The sequence below is a fragment of the Phocoena sinus genome, chromosome 1 (assembly GCF_008692025.1).
Source record: "Phocoena sinus isolate mPhoSin1 chromosome 1, mPhoSin1.pri, whole genome shotgun sequence".
Classification (NCBI taxonomy): Eukaryota; Metazoa; Chordata; class Mammalia; order Artiodactyla; family Phocoenidae; genus Phocoena; species Phocoena sinus.
Window position 1 is genome coordinate 101,590,424 of NC_045763.1, and position 14,841 is coordinate 101,605,264.

The window sequence follows — 14,841 nt, forward strand, 5'->3', positions numbered from 1 at the left end:
TCCTTCCCCATCCCTTTTCTGAAAATTAAGATTTCATATGAAAATTAAAAATGAGTTTTACTTCCACATAAAAAAAGAACCAAGATAAACTGCGTTTGATACCTCACCTTGAAGAAGCTAAGGCAACCAGTGAGTCGAGCCTAATCTCGGTACAAATTCAAACTCCTTAAAGCCCCAAACCATACTCGTGAATATTGTGGAGCAGAGGAGAGTGAATATTCAAGCTTTCCATCAAAGAAAACAAGGAAAAAAGGGATTTCAGCGACAAGCCTTTACTTTAGACAGGCAGTTTTCAATACCCCACCTACTAATCCCACGCCAAGGACCGCGCGGCGCGGAAACCCTGGCGAATTTGAAAACAAACGTTGGTAAAGGCTCGGGGAGGGGGAACTGGTAAGGGGGTTAGTAACTGACAGCTCGGCCTCGAAGCGAGAAGCTTCAAGTAGGTCAGACGGTGTCAACGGTTTGAAATCCAGGATCCACCCCAGTGGGCTTAGGGGAGTAGAGCAGCAGGAGGTAAGCAGGGAGCTGGAGTCTTTCAGGGCTAAAGGGGCGGGATATCGCAACAGAGAGAGACCTAGATAGAGCCCAAGCTCGGGGCAGTTCGGCTGCTCTCACCTCTCTTGGGGGCCTTGATTAGAGGCACCCCTCCAGTCCTCTCGCCGTTTTCCTGCTTGTCCTTGTGCTTGAGCTCTCCCGGAACGCAGGAGCCGGGGTCACCATCAGAGCCGCGGTGGTGATGGTGCTTGTGCCGCTCCTTGTGGCCCTTATGCTTGGGCCCGGCCGCGCTCACCGTCAGGGGCGAGAAGGTGAAGAGGGCCGAAGTGCCCGGGGCCGGGAGCGGGGCAGCAACAGCGGGCCCGGCGGGTGCCAGCGAAGGTGGCGGCGGAGGAGGCAGGAGCAGAGGCTCAACAGGGCCTGGGACGGCTGGGGCTGCATTCGTAGGCGGCAGCGGCCCGGGATGTTGGCGGCTGCGACGCCGCCGGTGAGGGGGAGCGAGAGGGGGGTCCTGGCTCGGCCGCCCCCGCTTCTCCTGAGACCCCCCACTGCTCGCTCGGCGCTGCCGCTTCACTCCCCGCGGCGAGACCCCAACGTGGGGTTTCTCCTTCCCCTCTTTGTCCGGCTCCTCCTGCCCCGCCACCGCCCGTACTATGCGGACCGCTCCGACCTGCGCAGCCATTTCACCCACAAACACACATTTAAATGGCCCGACCGCCCCCCCGTCCGCGTACCGCGCAAGCGCCGCCCGCGCACGGCCCGCTGGGCATTGGAGTCTCTCCCCCACTCTCCACTTCTCGGCCATTCTTCGTCCAGAGCTGAACATGGCCGGAAGCAGTACTTACCGGAGCTTCTCCGCAGGGCCCTCCAACCGAGCTCTATTGTAAAGCACTCTGGGCCGCGCAGAGCCTCACGGGAGCGGTAGTTCTCCGTGACCCCGCCGCGTCGCTGGCTCGGTGAGCAGAGGAGCCGAAAGGGAGCGTGCGCCGAGTCACGCTTCGGGCTGCGACGCAACCGCCGCTGGGCGGAGAGTTGCCGCCAACCGCTTTAACGGCCGAAACAATGTTAATGGCTTTCAGTCTGTCGGCGCGTTCCCATTATCGTCTCCGTGTGCCTCTTCGTCATTTTACACGGAGGAGTTGGTCTCCATAGTTACTTTTCAATTTCCTATTCCTCTCATAACCTTTGTGAGGTACAAGAATCCCCGGCCTTTTACCACTGGACAAACGATGAGATGCAGAGGAAAAAGGAACTTGGTAATATGTCAAATGAGGGCGATTTTGCTTTAAAATCGAACGGAGCTGCAAATCAGACATTTCTGAACCTCTTCCTGGCCACTGATTGCCATGGTTACAAGTATAGGCGCGACAAGGCAGGTGCAAGAACTGCCTGGGAGCCTGGTGAGCGCCGCCCACCTCGCCGTCGAGCCACATCCCCTCTAGTGCCTGGAAATGTATAGAGTTCATCCATTATTTTGAATCCTTCCCTACAATTACGGGAAAATTCTAGATGGAAAAACATGTTTTGAAATTTCTTAATAAGATTTTTTTCAAATCGTAAGTATACGATTGCATAAATTTGAGAAGTGTGTCTACCAGAGAACACTCCAGAAATCGTCACTACTCACCAAGGTTTCCGCCAAGAAATTTATTTACAATTTGATCGTCACTTTACATTTTACCGCCTTGATAAAGATATTTGGAAATAATTGATTACAATAAAGTACTCAGATAAAATCTCTGTGGTTTGATGACACTAGTACCTGGAAAAGTACTCAGCTCGATGAACACTATAAAGTTAGTTTAAAAACCAAAAAGTTTATTGAGCACCTCTTGTGTACATTACACTACAATAAACAGGTAATATTTCATCCAGTGTGTGCCTTCATTGGGATTCCTAATGAAAAATATTGAAGAACAAATGCTGCTTAAATATTTCATTTTTTAGAAAGTTATGAACACTTAAGTGAAGTCATTAGGATGTCAGAGGAATCCTTTGTAATAATTACCCACTAGTTACATAAAATTAGATTTGAAAGATCAACTTTAAGATAAGGCAGATCCATATTCATATAGAAAAAAATTTTTAATTAGTAGTGCCTCTAGTTAGTTGGATATAAATTGTACATGTTTATATAGGACCTTTGAAATGAAAAAAAATGCCACCAAAAGATAGCTACTTTGTTGATTATTCTTCTAGATTTGGTAAATGAATAACATTGGCTAAAGCTTGTCAGGAATGTGCTTGAACATCTTGTTATTTGGTATATCCAAACGAAAAACTCATTACTGTCATTACATATATTTATTATTTTTATTTATTTATTTATTTATTTGCGGTACGCGGGCCTCTCACTGCTGTGGCATCTCCCGTTGCGGAGCACAGGCTCCGGACGCGCAGGCTCAGCGGCCATGGCTCACGGGCCCAGCCGCTCCGCGGCAAGTGGGATCTTCCCAGACTGGGGCACAAACCCTTGTCTCCTGCATCGGCAGGCGGACTCTCAACCACTGCACCACCAGGAAAGCCCTGTCATTACATATATATTGTATTCTCTTTAAATATAACTTCTTTTTCTTACTACTCTTGTTTCCCACAACACTTGGAAAGATGTATCTCCATTTAGGCAAAAATAATTCCCAGGGAATAATCATTGTCACAAGCAATAATTTTGTACTGTAACCACAAGGTAAGATTTTTCAAAACATTTTTTATGGTAACTTCTGACAATATAGACATTTAATTGAGATCCAATTTTTATAAATCTTTTAAAGTTTATATTTATGTAGGAAAGTAAAGTAGACTAAAAATAACTTCCAAAAATGGAAAATAAGTCCATTGTAAAAGTTTCTCATACAGCATTCTCTATACATAGCTTAAATGACAAACTCCTATTTGTGCTTTCCAACCCAGTGTAAATGAGATGAAAATGTAAAACTTCTGACATTTATTTGCATATTGCTTTTAAATGCTATTAACACATTACCGTATCTTCATGGTAGATATTATGAATATACATTATGAATATACAGCACTTATTCTAGCTAGCAGTATTCTAGTAGTTTCATTTGCAGATTCACTTGCAGCTGATTTTCCAAAGTTGTGTTAAATATTCCAAGTTGATGGTGGGTTCCTTGGTCCTTTGGGTTTTGAAAAACGATTTGCAAAACCTGGGAACAAAAATAAAATTGAATGAAAAAAGAAAGATTTCTTATACAGAAATGAACACTTGGATTTTAGAGTGTATTATAATATGTGCAAATACATGGATTTTTTTTCACAGCATCTTTGATCAATTTAGTAATTTTTTTGTAAAAGCATTCTAGTAATTATGTTAGTGCTTAAATGATAACAACAGAACACTAATAACATTTTAAATTTGTAGAACACTTACAAATTTAATAATGGTAATGATTAGATGATTGTAATAGCCTTTGGTAATTCAGCATATAGTATTCTTTTTTCCCAGGTTTATCGAAATATTATTGACATGTTTGTTTACATGTGACATGTAAGTTTAAGGTGTACAGCATGATGATTTGATACATGTATATATTGTGAAATGATTACCACATTAAGGTTAGTTAACACCTACATCCCCTCACATAATTGTCTACTAGTGTGTGTGGTGATTTTTTAAGATTTTTCTTTTCAATATAAGATTTTACTTTTAACAGCTTTCAAGTATATAATACAGTACTGTTAATTACAGTTGCCATGCTGTACATTAGATCTCCAGAATTTATTCATCTTATAACTGGAAGTTTGTACCCTTTGACCAACATTTCCCCATTTCCCCCACCTCCCAGCCCCTGGCAACCACCATTCTACTCTGTATTTCTATGAGCTAAACTGCTTTAGATTCCACATGTAAGTGAGAACATATAGTATTTGTCTTTCTCTGATTTATTTCACTTAGGGTAGTTCCCCCAAGGTACATCCATGTTGTCACAAAAGACAGGATTTCCTTCTTTTTTGTGAATGAATAATATTCATATATATATATATATATATATATATATATATATACACACACAGTCATATACATAATAATTCAGATAGTAATGTATGTATATATAGAGTCAGCCCTCCCTATCCTCAGATTCTGCATCCACAGATTCCACATCTGCGGATTGGACCAACAGTGGATCAAAAATATTCAAAAAAACAATTTACAAAAAGTTCCAAAAAACAAAACTTGAATTTGGCACACATCAGCAACTATTTATATAGCATTTACATTATACTGGGTATTATAAGTAATCTAGAGATGATTTAGAGTAAACAGGAAGGTGTAGGTAGGTTATATGCAAATACTAAGACATTTTATGTAAAGGACTTGAGCATCCTTCGATTTTAGTATCCACGGGGGTCCTGGGACCAATCCCCCTTAGGACTGGTACGACTCTACGAGGATTCTTCACCGTGCAGGGGGTTGCACCGCTAACCCCATGTGTTGTTCAAGGGTCAACCGTATACATATATCTCTCACATCTTTTCTATCCATTCATCTGTCAGTGGATCCATAGGTTGTTTCCATGAATTGGCTATTGTAAATAATGCTGAAATGAACATGGGGTGCAAATATCTCTTCTGAGATAATTTCATTTCCTTCAGATATATATTTGGAAGTGGGATTGCTGGATCATATGGTAGTTCTATCTTTAATTTTTTGAGGAACTTCCAGACCGTTTTCCATAGCGATTGTACCAATTTACATTTCCACCACAGTACATAAGGCTCCCCTTTCTCCATACCCTTACCAACACTTGTCTCTTGTCTTTTTGGTAATGGCCATTCTAATAGGTATGATGTGATATCTCGTGGGTTTGGTTTGCATTTCCCTTATGATTACTGATGTCAAGCATCCTTTCATATGCTTGTTGACCATTTATATACCTTCTCTGGAAAAATATCTATTCAACTCCTTTGCCCATTTTTTAAGCTGATTGTTGGGGTGGGTTGTTTAATAATATCCTTTATCTATGTCTTTTCACCCACCATCCATTTGTCAGAAAAACAAAACTGGGGAATTTAAATTTCAGAAAAATAAGCGCTATTGCTTTAGAAAATTATTGTATTAAATTCAGTTGTACTTCTAATTTGACCCAGAAAGCCCTCAATTTACTCAGAGATTACGTTTGAAAAGATTAGAAAAAATAAATTATTAAACAATCCTGAAAAACTAATAATAAAACTAAGTGGTTAATTATTTTTATTTCTCTCTCTCCTCAAACACTCCCCTCCAGGTCCGCCACACACACACACACAGAGAAGGAGGATGAGGAAATTTTGCATAACCAATGAAGGCTATTTCTGGATGCCTTCAGAATATATGCAGGTTGATGACGTAGGTTCTTAATCACTTTAGCAACATATGACTTTTCTTTGATAGCGCTATATTTTCAAGGTACTCTTACACTTAACAACTTTAAGGGCTCAAATTGAGCAATGAAAGAATCGAAATACAAAGGGAAAACAGAGAATGGAAAACTCAAAGATGATTAATTTCATCATCTTATAAAATTGTGGGAATTATATACCTTATAGAACTGATGAAAATGATCAGATATTTGTTAAAGCACCCAGCTCAATGCCTGGCACATAGTAACTACTCAAGTACTGCCTAAATCTGAAACACCAAAAACTATGCCAGAACTAGAAGACAAGGAGATTAGGGAAGAGGGAATGAAAAGAAGATAAAAACAAGAAATCCTCTAAAATGTATTAATAGCGGTGGTAAAAAAAAAAAATTAGGGGGAGGGGGCGCACAGCCTAGTTCCTGCACATTTCACTCCTCTGAGTGGTAAATAAGAAGATAGAAGGAAATATATTTCAGGTTCAATAGTTTCACACAATAGTCACAAAATTATCCATTCAGTCCAGATAGCTTGATAGTAACCAAAGTGGACTGAGAATAGAAGTAAGAACATAACACATAAGTACTAGGTATCTGAAATTTGAGGAATAGCTACACTCAGTGTTTTTCACTGATCAATACTCAATAGTTTAGAACAGTAGTGAGCTACCTTTTTTGCATGTAGGACAATTCAGGAAAAATAAAAATAAAAATGTTTATAAACCACAAAATTTTTTCACTCACATTTAAGTACTTTTTGAATAAAATACCCTTATAATGCCTCTTTTATAAAAGAGAACCAATGAAAAAATTAGGTGCTGCTTTTTAAGTAGATAAAATATTCAACTTTGAGAAGAAACAACATGGAGGCAGCTGTACAATATTTTATCCTCGTATTATATCACAGACTGTTGTAAAGTTAGATGGGCCATGAGTTATTCAAGTGGTGTCTCTGACTGAGAGAAAAGAAGGAAGCAAGGAACATTTGTGTTCTAGGTAAAGTTTGGTGCTTTTTTCATAGGTTATATAATATTCTACATGAACTTTTTAACTAAATGATTTCATAAGAATAACTTTTTTCTAATTATAACATTTTAAACCTTAGAGTTAATGTAATCCAAGTAAAATTTTAAAGCCCAAGAAACAGATCCAGAGAGTCTAGTTGAATACTTTGCCATGGTGAGATAGGAACCATAACCCCAATTGTGGCAGAGATTGCTACCTGTCTACTAAAATTTTTCCTTGCTTCTTCTTCAGGAATAGAATAGTATATGGGAAACTGTCTGCCCAGCATTATTGCATTTCCCAGTGTCTTTTACAGTTTGGATATAGCACATGTATAAGTTCTTTTCAAGGGAATGTGAGCTGGCATAATGTTGCCTCTTCCAGGCCAGTGCCTTAAGACCAGAAACGAAGGCCACACCTCTTCCACATTTTTCTCTCATCTTCTTGCCACCTGCAATCTGAACGTGGCAGCAACAATTCTGATCATTCAGATAAGAACAATACCATAGAGCAACTGTTCTCAGGATGTGGTGCCTGGGACCACTGGAGGTCCCCCAGACCTTTTCAGGGGGTCTGCTTTTTGGTTAATAATAATTTTTAGTAGTAATATCCTACATTATTTGCTATACTCCTTATAAAAATTATAGCATACATAATACTACCTTAAATAGTATCATGAATTTATGTTATATAGAATAATAGAATGCTTAATATGAAATTATTTTAAATTTATAGCTTTACTAAAGAGCAATTGGGCAAACAGTTCCTTTAAACTGTCAGAATTGTGCTTCAGCGCCTAATGTTGCATGAGTTACACAAGATTAGATAGCAGCATCTTCTGTTCTTTTCATCACACTTGTATATTTTTTATAACTTTGCTTAGATATGAACTAGAGTATTATGGCATTTCAGAATTTCTTCATTTGGCTTTCACATTCATTTACTACATGCCAACATGATCATTTGGTACCTAGTTTTATTTTCCATATATGCTAGGCAATTCAGGCCTGTGTAAGATGTAAGAGTTAGCTGAGGTCAAAAATAAAAAGATAAATGGCATGAAAAAGAATATACACATAAGGACGTATACATGCAAACTTAAATCATATTAAAGTTGTATCTCTTATACTGTAAATGAATAATTAAGATAAATATTTTTTTAACTCTGGGAAGTAACACACATACCAAAATTCAAAAAGGAGCTGGAGTTATTTGACTGAACAGAGTCTGCAGGATTGTTTGATGGGGAAGAATTACAGATACCTAGAATCAAAAGAAAAAAATGTAAGGGAAAGAATGGATACAGACTCAGACCACATAATTGTTGAGATTACACATTCCCTCCAAATTAATTAATACTTCCAGATAAACATATCACTATCAAATGTAACAAAATATAGATGTTTACAAATGGGTTGACACTATAATTTTCTCATTTTTTTGTGCATTTTTTTTAAGTTTTCTTTTCTTTGCAAACAGATTGTATAATAAACCCAACACTAGAGAGAATCACCAAAGGATTCAGGAATACAATCCATTTTACTGTGAATCAACTTTTTCTGGGATTTACATTTTTGGCTTTCAACTGCATCTTACTTTGCACTCTGATCACTCTTAAGTACACTTTTAAATAATTTATTCTCCACATTAGCTCAACCGTGGCAAGTCTGTGATATTTCTTCCACCATCCTCTACGCCTGGAATATCTTTTTTCACTATCCAGCCTACTTTTTTCCCATTATGGATGATTCTAGTTAGGCCCAGAATCTCCCCAAAAGCACTGTTATGTTGCTTTGTTTTGCTGTTTTAGCTACCTATAGGCAGACTTAAAAATATATTTCTCTTCCCAGCACCTTAATATATTCACGTATCATTATCCGCCCAATTCTGAAAACAATCCATTGAAAACATGGTCCATATTTTGCACTAGCAGCAAAAAAGGATAATTTCAGGCTTGTATAAACTTTCTAAGAAACAGTACATAATTGGGGAGAAATTACTAAATATTCACCTTTTGTTGTTCTCATCATTTCCAGAATGTAGTGTGAGGACTGCATACATGTTTGTACACACATACCTAATACTAAGATTCTAGAAAGACCTCCCCCTTCCTGGAGCTACTTGAGTATGAATCACTAGAGTAAATCATGAATTTCAATCAGATTCAGTTAAAATATATATTTATTGAATACCTATTATGTGGCAAGCATTGGGCTAGCCACTGATGATAGAGACATGGAAAACAAGTGGGTGAAGGTGAGAAAGTTCAGGAGATAGCAATCATCTCTATACTGCACATAAGCTGAGAGGTATATAACATCCTTCAGAAAGAAAACAATTGTCCCAAAAGGGAATACTGGTTTTTTATAACTGGAGACAAAGATTTTGCATATATGTATAGTGAACTACTATTCTGCATCTAGCTTGTCATAGATACTTTTATGCTGTCTGCTCAGCATTAATTCCTTCTTCTGATAATAGAACTTGAATTTTCCTTTAAGAAACCACCCCTCTCCAATGTTCAATGGCCATACTTCTCGTGGAGCTCATTCAACCCTTAGATGAAGGAGCTGACCTATGACTAGGGCTGTCAGTTGGTACTTTGCCATGGTCACACCAGTTGTTTAGGTCTGACATCATTCCTTATTGGTCAGCGTCCACATGTAACAATTGTCAAATGTTAGGTATGACACTATCTTCTTAATCCAAGCATTAAATATACTGGCAATAATTGGTTTAGGTTTAGCCAAGACAATCAGGCCCAATCAACACTAGTCATCAGTCAGGCTGTTGCTTGAGCAACCAGGAAAAAGCTCATTTTTTTCATCATAAACCTGAAATCACATGGTAAAAGCCTGCTTATGAGTGAGCTAACAGAGCGAAACAAAGTTAGGAGATATGGAATGAGATTTTACATCTTTAATTCCATCATTTGAACTCTTGGTCATAAGCTGATAAATTCCCCTTTTCTGCTTAAGCTAAAGTTGGGTTTTCTGTCACTTGCAAATGAAGGATTTCCTAGCAACCAAAATTTCCCACCGAAAGTAGGCATCAGGTGTCATAGCTGACAGCTTCAACTCTTGTCACCAGCAGCCAGAATGATCTTTTCAAAAGACAGATCATGTAACATCTCTGTCTAAAACTCTTCTGTGACTTCCCATTGGGTCATTAACATGACCCATAAGGATCTAACTACCTCTCATCTCTACCATCTTTTTTTTTTTTTTTTTTTTGTGGTACGCGGGCCTCTCACTGTTGTGGCCTCTCCCATTGCGGAGCACAGGCTCCGGACACGCAGGCTCAGCAGCCATGGCTCACAGGCCCAGCTGCTCCGCAACATGTGGGATCTTCCTGGACCAGGGCATGAACCCTTGTCCCCTGCATCAGCAGGCGGACTCTCAACCACTGCGCCACCAGGGAAGCCCTCTACCATCTTTTGGACACACCTTACTCCTTTCTCCTCTTAATACCCTGCAGCTATGATGGCTTCCTTTGAGTGCCTACAACACACCAAATTCACACTGTTCTGTTCACCATCACATGCCCACTGCCTTGCAGAATGCCTGGCACATAGGAGGCACTCAATACATATTCATTGAATGAATGAATGAATGAAAAAGCCTGACACCAGGCTTAGATGTTAACTTAAAACAACAGGTGAAGAATCCTAATTTCGTTAAAAGTAGGACCAGTAAGGCATCCAGGCTAAAGGGAGAACATATAGAACCCAGGAGGCATGGACCATCTAGAAGGGGAAGAGAACACATGCAAGTAAAGGTAGATAAGTCTAAAGCTTCAGGATCAACTTTGGGGACCAGATTTTGTTCTTAATTTAAAGACAGAAGACCAGAGGGTGAAGGCAACTGAGAAATAGAAATTAGAAATAAGTCTCAGAGTCTCAGACAGTCATACCATATCTCACATCTATGTCAACCTAAATCTTCCTCAAGTTTCTGTATCTTTGTTTGATATCCCCAAGACAGGGTTGGAGCTAGAGAAAGAAACTTTTTTGGGTTAGTTTTCTGCTTTTTTTTTAGAGAAAGAAAACTGTAGGGACTTCCCTGGTGGAGCAGTGGTTAAGAATCCGCCTGCCAATGCAGGGGACACGGGTTCCATCCCTGGTCCGGGAAGATCCCACATGCTGAGGAGCAACTAAGCCCTTGCGCCACAACTACTGAAGCCCATGCACCTAGAGCCTGTTCTCTGCAACAAGAGAAGCCACCACAATGAGAAGCCTGCGCACGGCAACCAAGAGTAGCCCCCGCTCGCCGCTACTAGAGAAAGCCCATATGCAGCAACAAAGACCCAATGCAGCCAAAAATAAATAAATAATTTTTTAAAAAAAAGGAAACTGGGTGTTTCATAAGCTAAGCTGATCAAATCAATCTTTGGCTAGCTATTCAAGTCACTCATTTCTCTGCTTTTAGCTGTTTTATTTCTTATGTTATATACTATAATTTCTTCTTGCAGTGTTTAAATTCTCTTTTGACTGACTTTAGAGGAAAGAGTATATTTTCCAGTCATGCTTTAGCCCATCATAAGTAAGAAATCAGTTCACTTCAGAGATCAGGTGTGGTGGCAATGAAAGCAGACTAGCACAAGTTTATGGAAAGGGAGATAGAGTGAAAAGAGTAAGATTCAGCTATAAACCTTCTTACTTAGATTATACCTTAAATCAAGTTTTCTCAGTGCTCTTTGTTTCTCCCTACAATACCAGTATAGTACCAAATAGCTGTTTGGTCCTTGATGACTAACGCAATGGATCAAATTTGTAAAAAATATACCACAACGTTTTATATACTTTGTAGTTATAAATAGGATTTCGAAGATAATCAGTTTCCCACAGTTTCAGGATTCTGGGTTTTGTTTTCATTACAATATAGGAAAAACAGTAAGCAACAGACTTTTATTGCTAATAATACTTGGTAAAAATGGAAATGTGTCAATACTTTGCTTATTTTATTAAATCAACACATTTGTTTCACAATATGCTTTGCTATGACTACTTTCAAAGAAAGTACATCTGAAGTTAGACTGCTGGGAATTTTAAATAACACACTTGTATGACAGCATCTTAGCATGGGTAGAAAATGCCAAACATCATACTATTATTCCTGTGTATCAGACAAACTTTCTTTCCCCTTACTCCCTACCTAGTATTAGCATTGTGGAACCTAGCAGAGTACAAGGCCTAGGGGTGATTGTTCTGATACATAGGACTGTAACAAGGTTCTGTTTAGGAATAATATTGTTCATTTTTTCAGAGTGGTTATATAAGGAAAAATTACATAATATTGAAAGTGGTATGTGTATTCCAAAAATAAGTAAAAGAAACTTACTCTTTTTCATGTTTCGCAAAATTTTCAAACTCTACAAAATGAAGAAAAGGAAAAAGTGAGTTTTTTCCCTGTGAAATCCAAAATACTTTAATCAACTAGAAATATAGATTTCAGTCAAAAGGATTAATTTCTTTAAAAATGGATATCAAATGTACAAAATTATTTTTCTATCTTGCCATTTTTTAATTCAGTGCAAAGTCTCCACTTGATCTTATCTTGCTACATTTTCCACCCATATAAGAATCACACTATTTATTTAGAAATAGTGCTATTGTTGTGTCAGGGGGAAAGATGGAGTCCCTACTTGTCTTCTTTACTAGGCGACCATTCCAGGACCCACAATGGCTTCTGAAGATAGCTGTGATACATTGCCGTTCCCATTCAGGCCAAAAAATTTTGCCAGTCATTTTCTGTACTCAGTTTACTGAGGTTCACTTCATACTGTTAACCATGCTACTTTCTTCTCCCTCTTTCAGCAAACCCATGTCTTCTGCCTCCTTTATGGTGAAGTCTCTAACTTAACCTCTTCTAGAAATCTACCCAGATTTCTTCTTTTCTTCACATTTCCTCAGGGTGTATGTTTTCAGTTTGTTCCATAGTATTTTACTTTTTGATAATTTTCACGTTGTTTCTTACATAGGCATTCTAGTAGATCGACTGTACTCTTCTCAAGGACATTTAGATGTCCTTTATGACATTTCTATTTTCCTAATACTTAGAAATGTAATCTTCTATATAATAGGTATTTAATACATTTTTTGAAAAATTTTATTTAGTTTTTAAATATAGATTATTTATAATTCAAAATATCCTAGTAAAAATGCTCCCATCTTTGATCTCCATCTACCTAGTTTCTGACCCTCCCCCTGCAGGTAACCATTGTTGTTAGTTTTTATGTATCCTTCCAAAGTTACTTATGAATATATAATATAAATATAGATCATATTTTCACCCTTTTAAGCAAAAGTTAATAAAATATATAAAAGAATATTGAGAGAGTCCTCATTCTTTTTTTAGCTGCATAGAATTCCATTGTATGCATACACCATTATTTATGATTTATTTAATCAGTTCCCCTAATGATTAACATTTACGTTCCCAATTGTCTACCCTTATAAATAATGGTATAATGAATAACCTGGTATACATTTCATTTCATGTATGAGCAAGCATATTTGTGGGATAAATTCCTAAATGTGGAATTGTTGGGTCAAAAGATACATGCATTGGTAATTTTGATAGGTATCGCTAAATTGTCCTCCATAGAAGTTATACCACTTACATTACCACCAAGATTGCAAGTGTGTGCTTATTTTCCCATAGCCTGACTTTGGAATTTGCCCTTCTGAAACATGAAACACAGTATGTGACTGTGGTTTTAATTCGTATTTCTTTTATTATGAGTGAGGTTGAACATATCAAATGTTTAAAAGTCAGATCATACACATTTACTTATCTTTGAATTATCAGATCATGTATTTTTGCTCACTTTTTGGGTTATTATTTTCTATGAATTGCTAAAGAAATATATAATATTAAAGAAATATAGTCCTTTGACTATGATGCCAGTTGCAGATATTTTTTTCTCCAATTTGTTCTTTGTCTTTTGATTTTTAACATGATTTTTTTGTTGTTGTTTTACCATGCAGAAATTTTCTGTTTTATTTAGTTAAATTTATAAATCTCCCTTCTTATGGCTTCTGGATTTTGAATCATAGCTATAAAGATCATTTCCACTCCCAGGTTGTAAAGTAATCTTTCCAGGTTTTTTTAGTACTTTGATGGGTTGGTTTTTTGTTTTTTAGCATTTAAATCTTTTATCCAACTAGAATATATCCCGGTATAGCTGTGAGGTATGGATCCTACCTTTTTATCCCTCTAGGTTGTTATCCAGTTGAACCAACAACAGTGATTAAAACATCCATCTTTATTCCCTGACTTGAAAGGTTCCCTTCATCATATACTAAATTCCTATACATTTTTGGATCTATTTCTGAAGTTTTCCTTCTGCTCTGTTGGTATGTGTTTCTTTTCATACACCAATATCATACCATTTTAATTATTGAGGCTTTACGATGTTTTAATATCTGATAAAGCTACCCTTCTTTCATTGCTTTTACTTTTTTTTTTTTTTCGGTTTACTGACTATTCTTGCTCTTTTTTTCCCCCCATATGAACTTTGGAATCAATTTGTCTAGTTTCAGGGAAAAAAAGTTGATAGTTTTATTGGGTCTGCTTTAAGTTGTTGGGTTATTTAAATTTTTGATTTCCCTCCATTAATTTTGATCATTGTGAGACCAACAGTGAATATCAGTGAAAATATTTAGTCTAATTTTTCATCTTAATGCTGGTGGCCCGGGGTTGGAGTGGCAGGGGTAGGGACACTTTCAGTAATGGAAAGCCTCTGGCATATTTCCATAAACTCCTATCTTCTTTACCTTACTCCTTGTGAAACATTTTCCAGGAGTCTTCAATATCTGTTTTGAAGATGTTGAATTTTCCATGGTGTTAGGACAGCTAGTAGAATAAGTCTCTATAGGTTGAGTCTGCATACCTAAAAAAAAACGTGTTTTGTTGCATAGCTTCTTAAGCCTTCAGATTGTATACAGGTATATATTCAGTAATTCTTAGCCTGACTTTTTT

The 14,841-nt window shown here is 37.8% G+C and overlaps 2 protein-coding genes across 7 annotated transcripts in view; both read right to left on the reverse strand.

Moving 5' to 3' along the window:
- The window catches only part of RSBN1 (round spermatid basic protein 1), a 44,180-nt gene extending 41,267 nt beyond the window's left edge, over positions 1-2,913 (reverse strand). For both annotated transcript variants that reach the window (XM_032648736.1, XM_032648745.1), the window contains exon 1: positions 619-2,913. In XM_032648736.1, the coding sequence (XP_032504627.1) occupies positions 619-1,324 (706 nt within the window). In that variant the 5' untranslated portion in view covers positions 1,325-2,913. The remainder of the gene's footprint in view (positions 1-618) is intronic.
- A 50-nt stretch (positions 2,914-2,963) lies between these two features.
- PTPN22 (protein tyrosine phosphatase non-receptor type 22) overlaps positions 2,964-14,841 on the reverse strand; it is a 50,517-nt gene continuing 38,639 nt past the window's right edge. For 3 of the 5 annotated variants that reach the window (XM_032638502.1, XM_032638491.1, XM_032638519.1), the window contains 4 exons: positions 14,637-14,752; positions 12,199-12,229; positions 8,045-8,122; positions 2,964-3,665 (listed from right to left, as the gene is read on the reverse strand). In XM_032638502.1, coding sequence (XP_032494393.1) covers positions 3,601-3,665; positions 8,045-8,122; positions 12,199-12,229; positions 14,637-14,752 — 290 coding nt within the window. In that variant the 3' untranslated portion in view covers positions 2,964-3,600. Of the gene's footprint in view, positions 3,666-8,044; positions 8,123-12,198; positions 12,230-14,636; positions 14,753-14,841 lie in introns of those variants that run through there. The other 2 variants (XM_032638527.1, XM_032638511.1) reach the window with 2 other exon arrangements.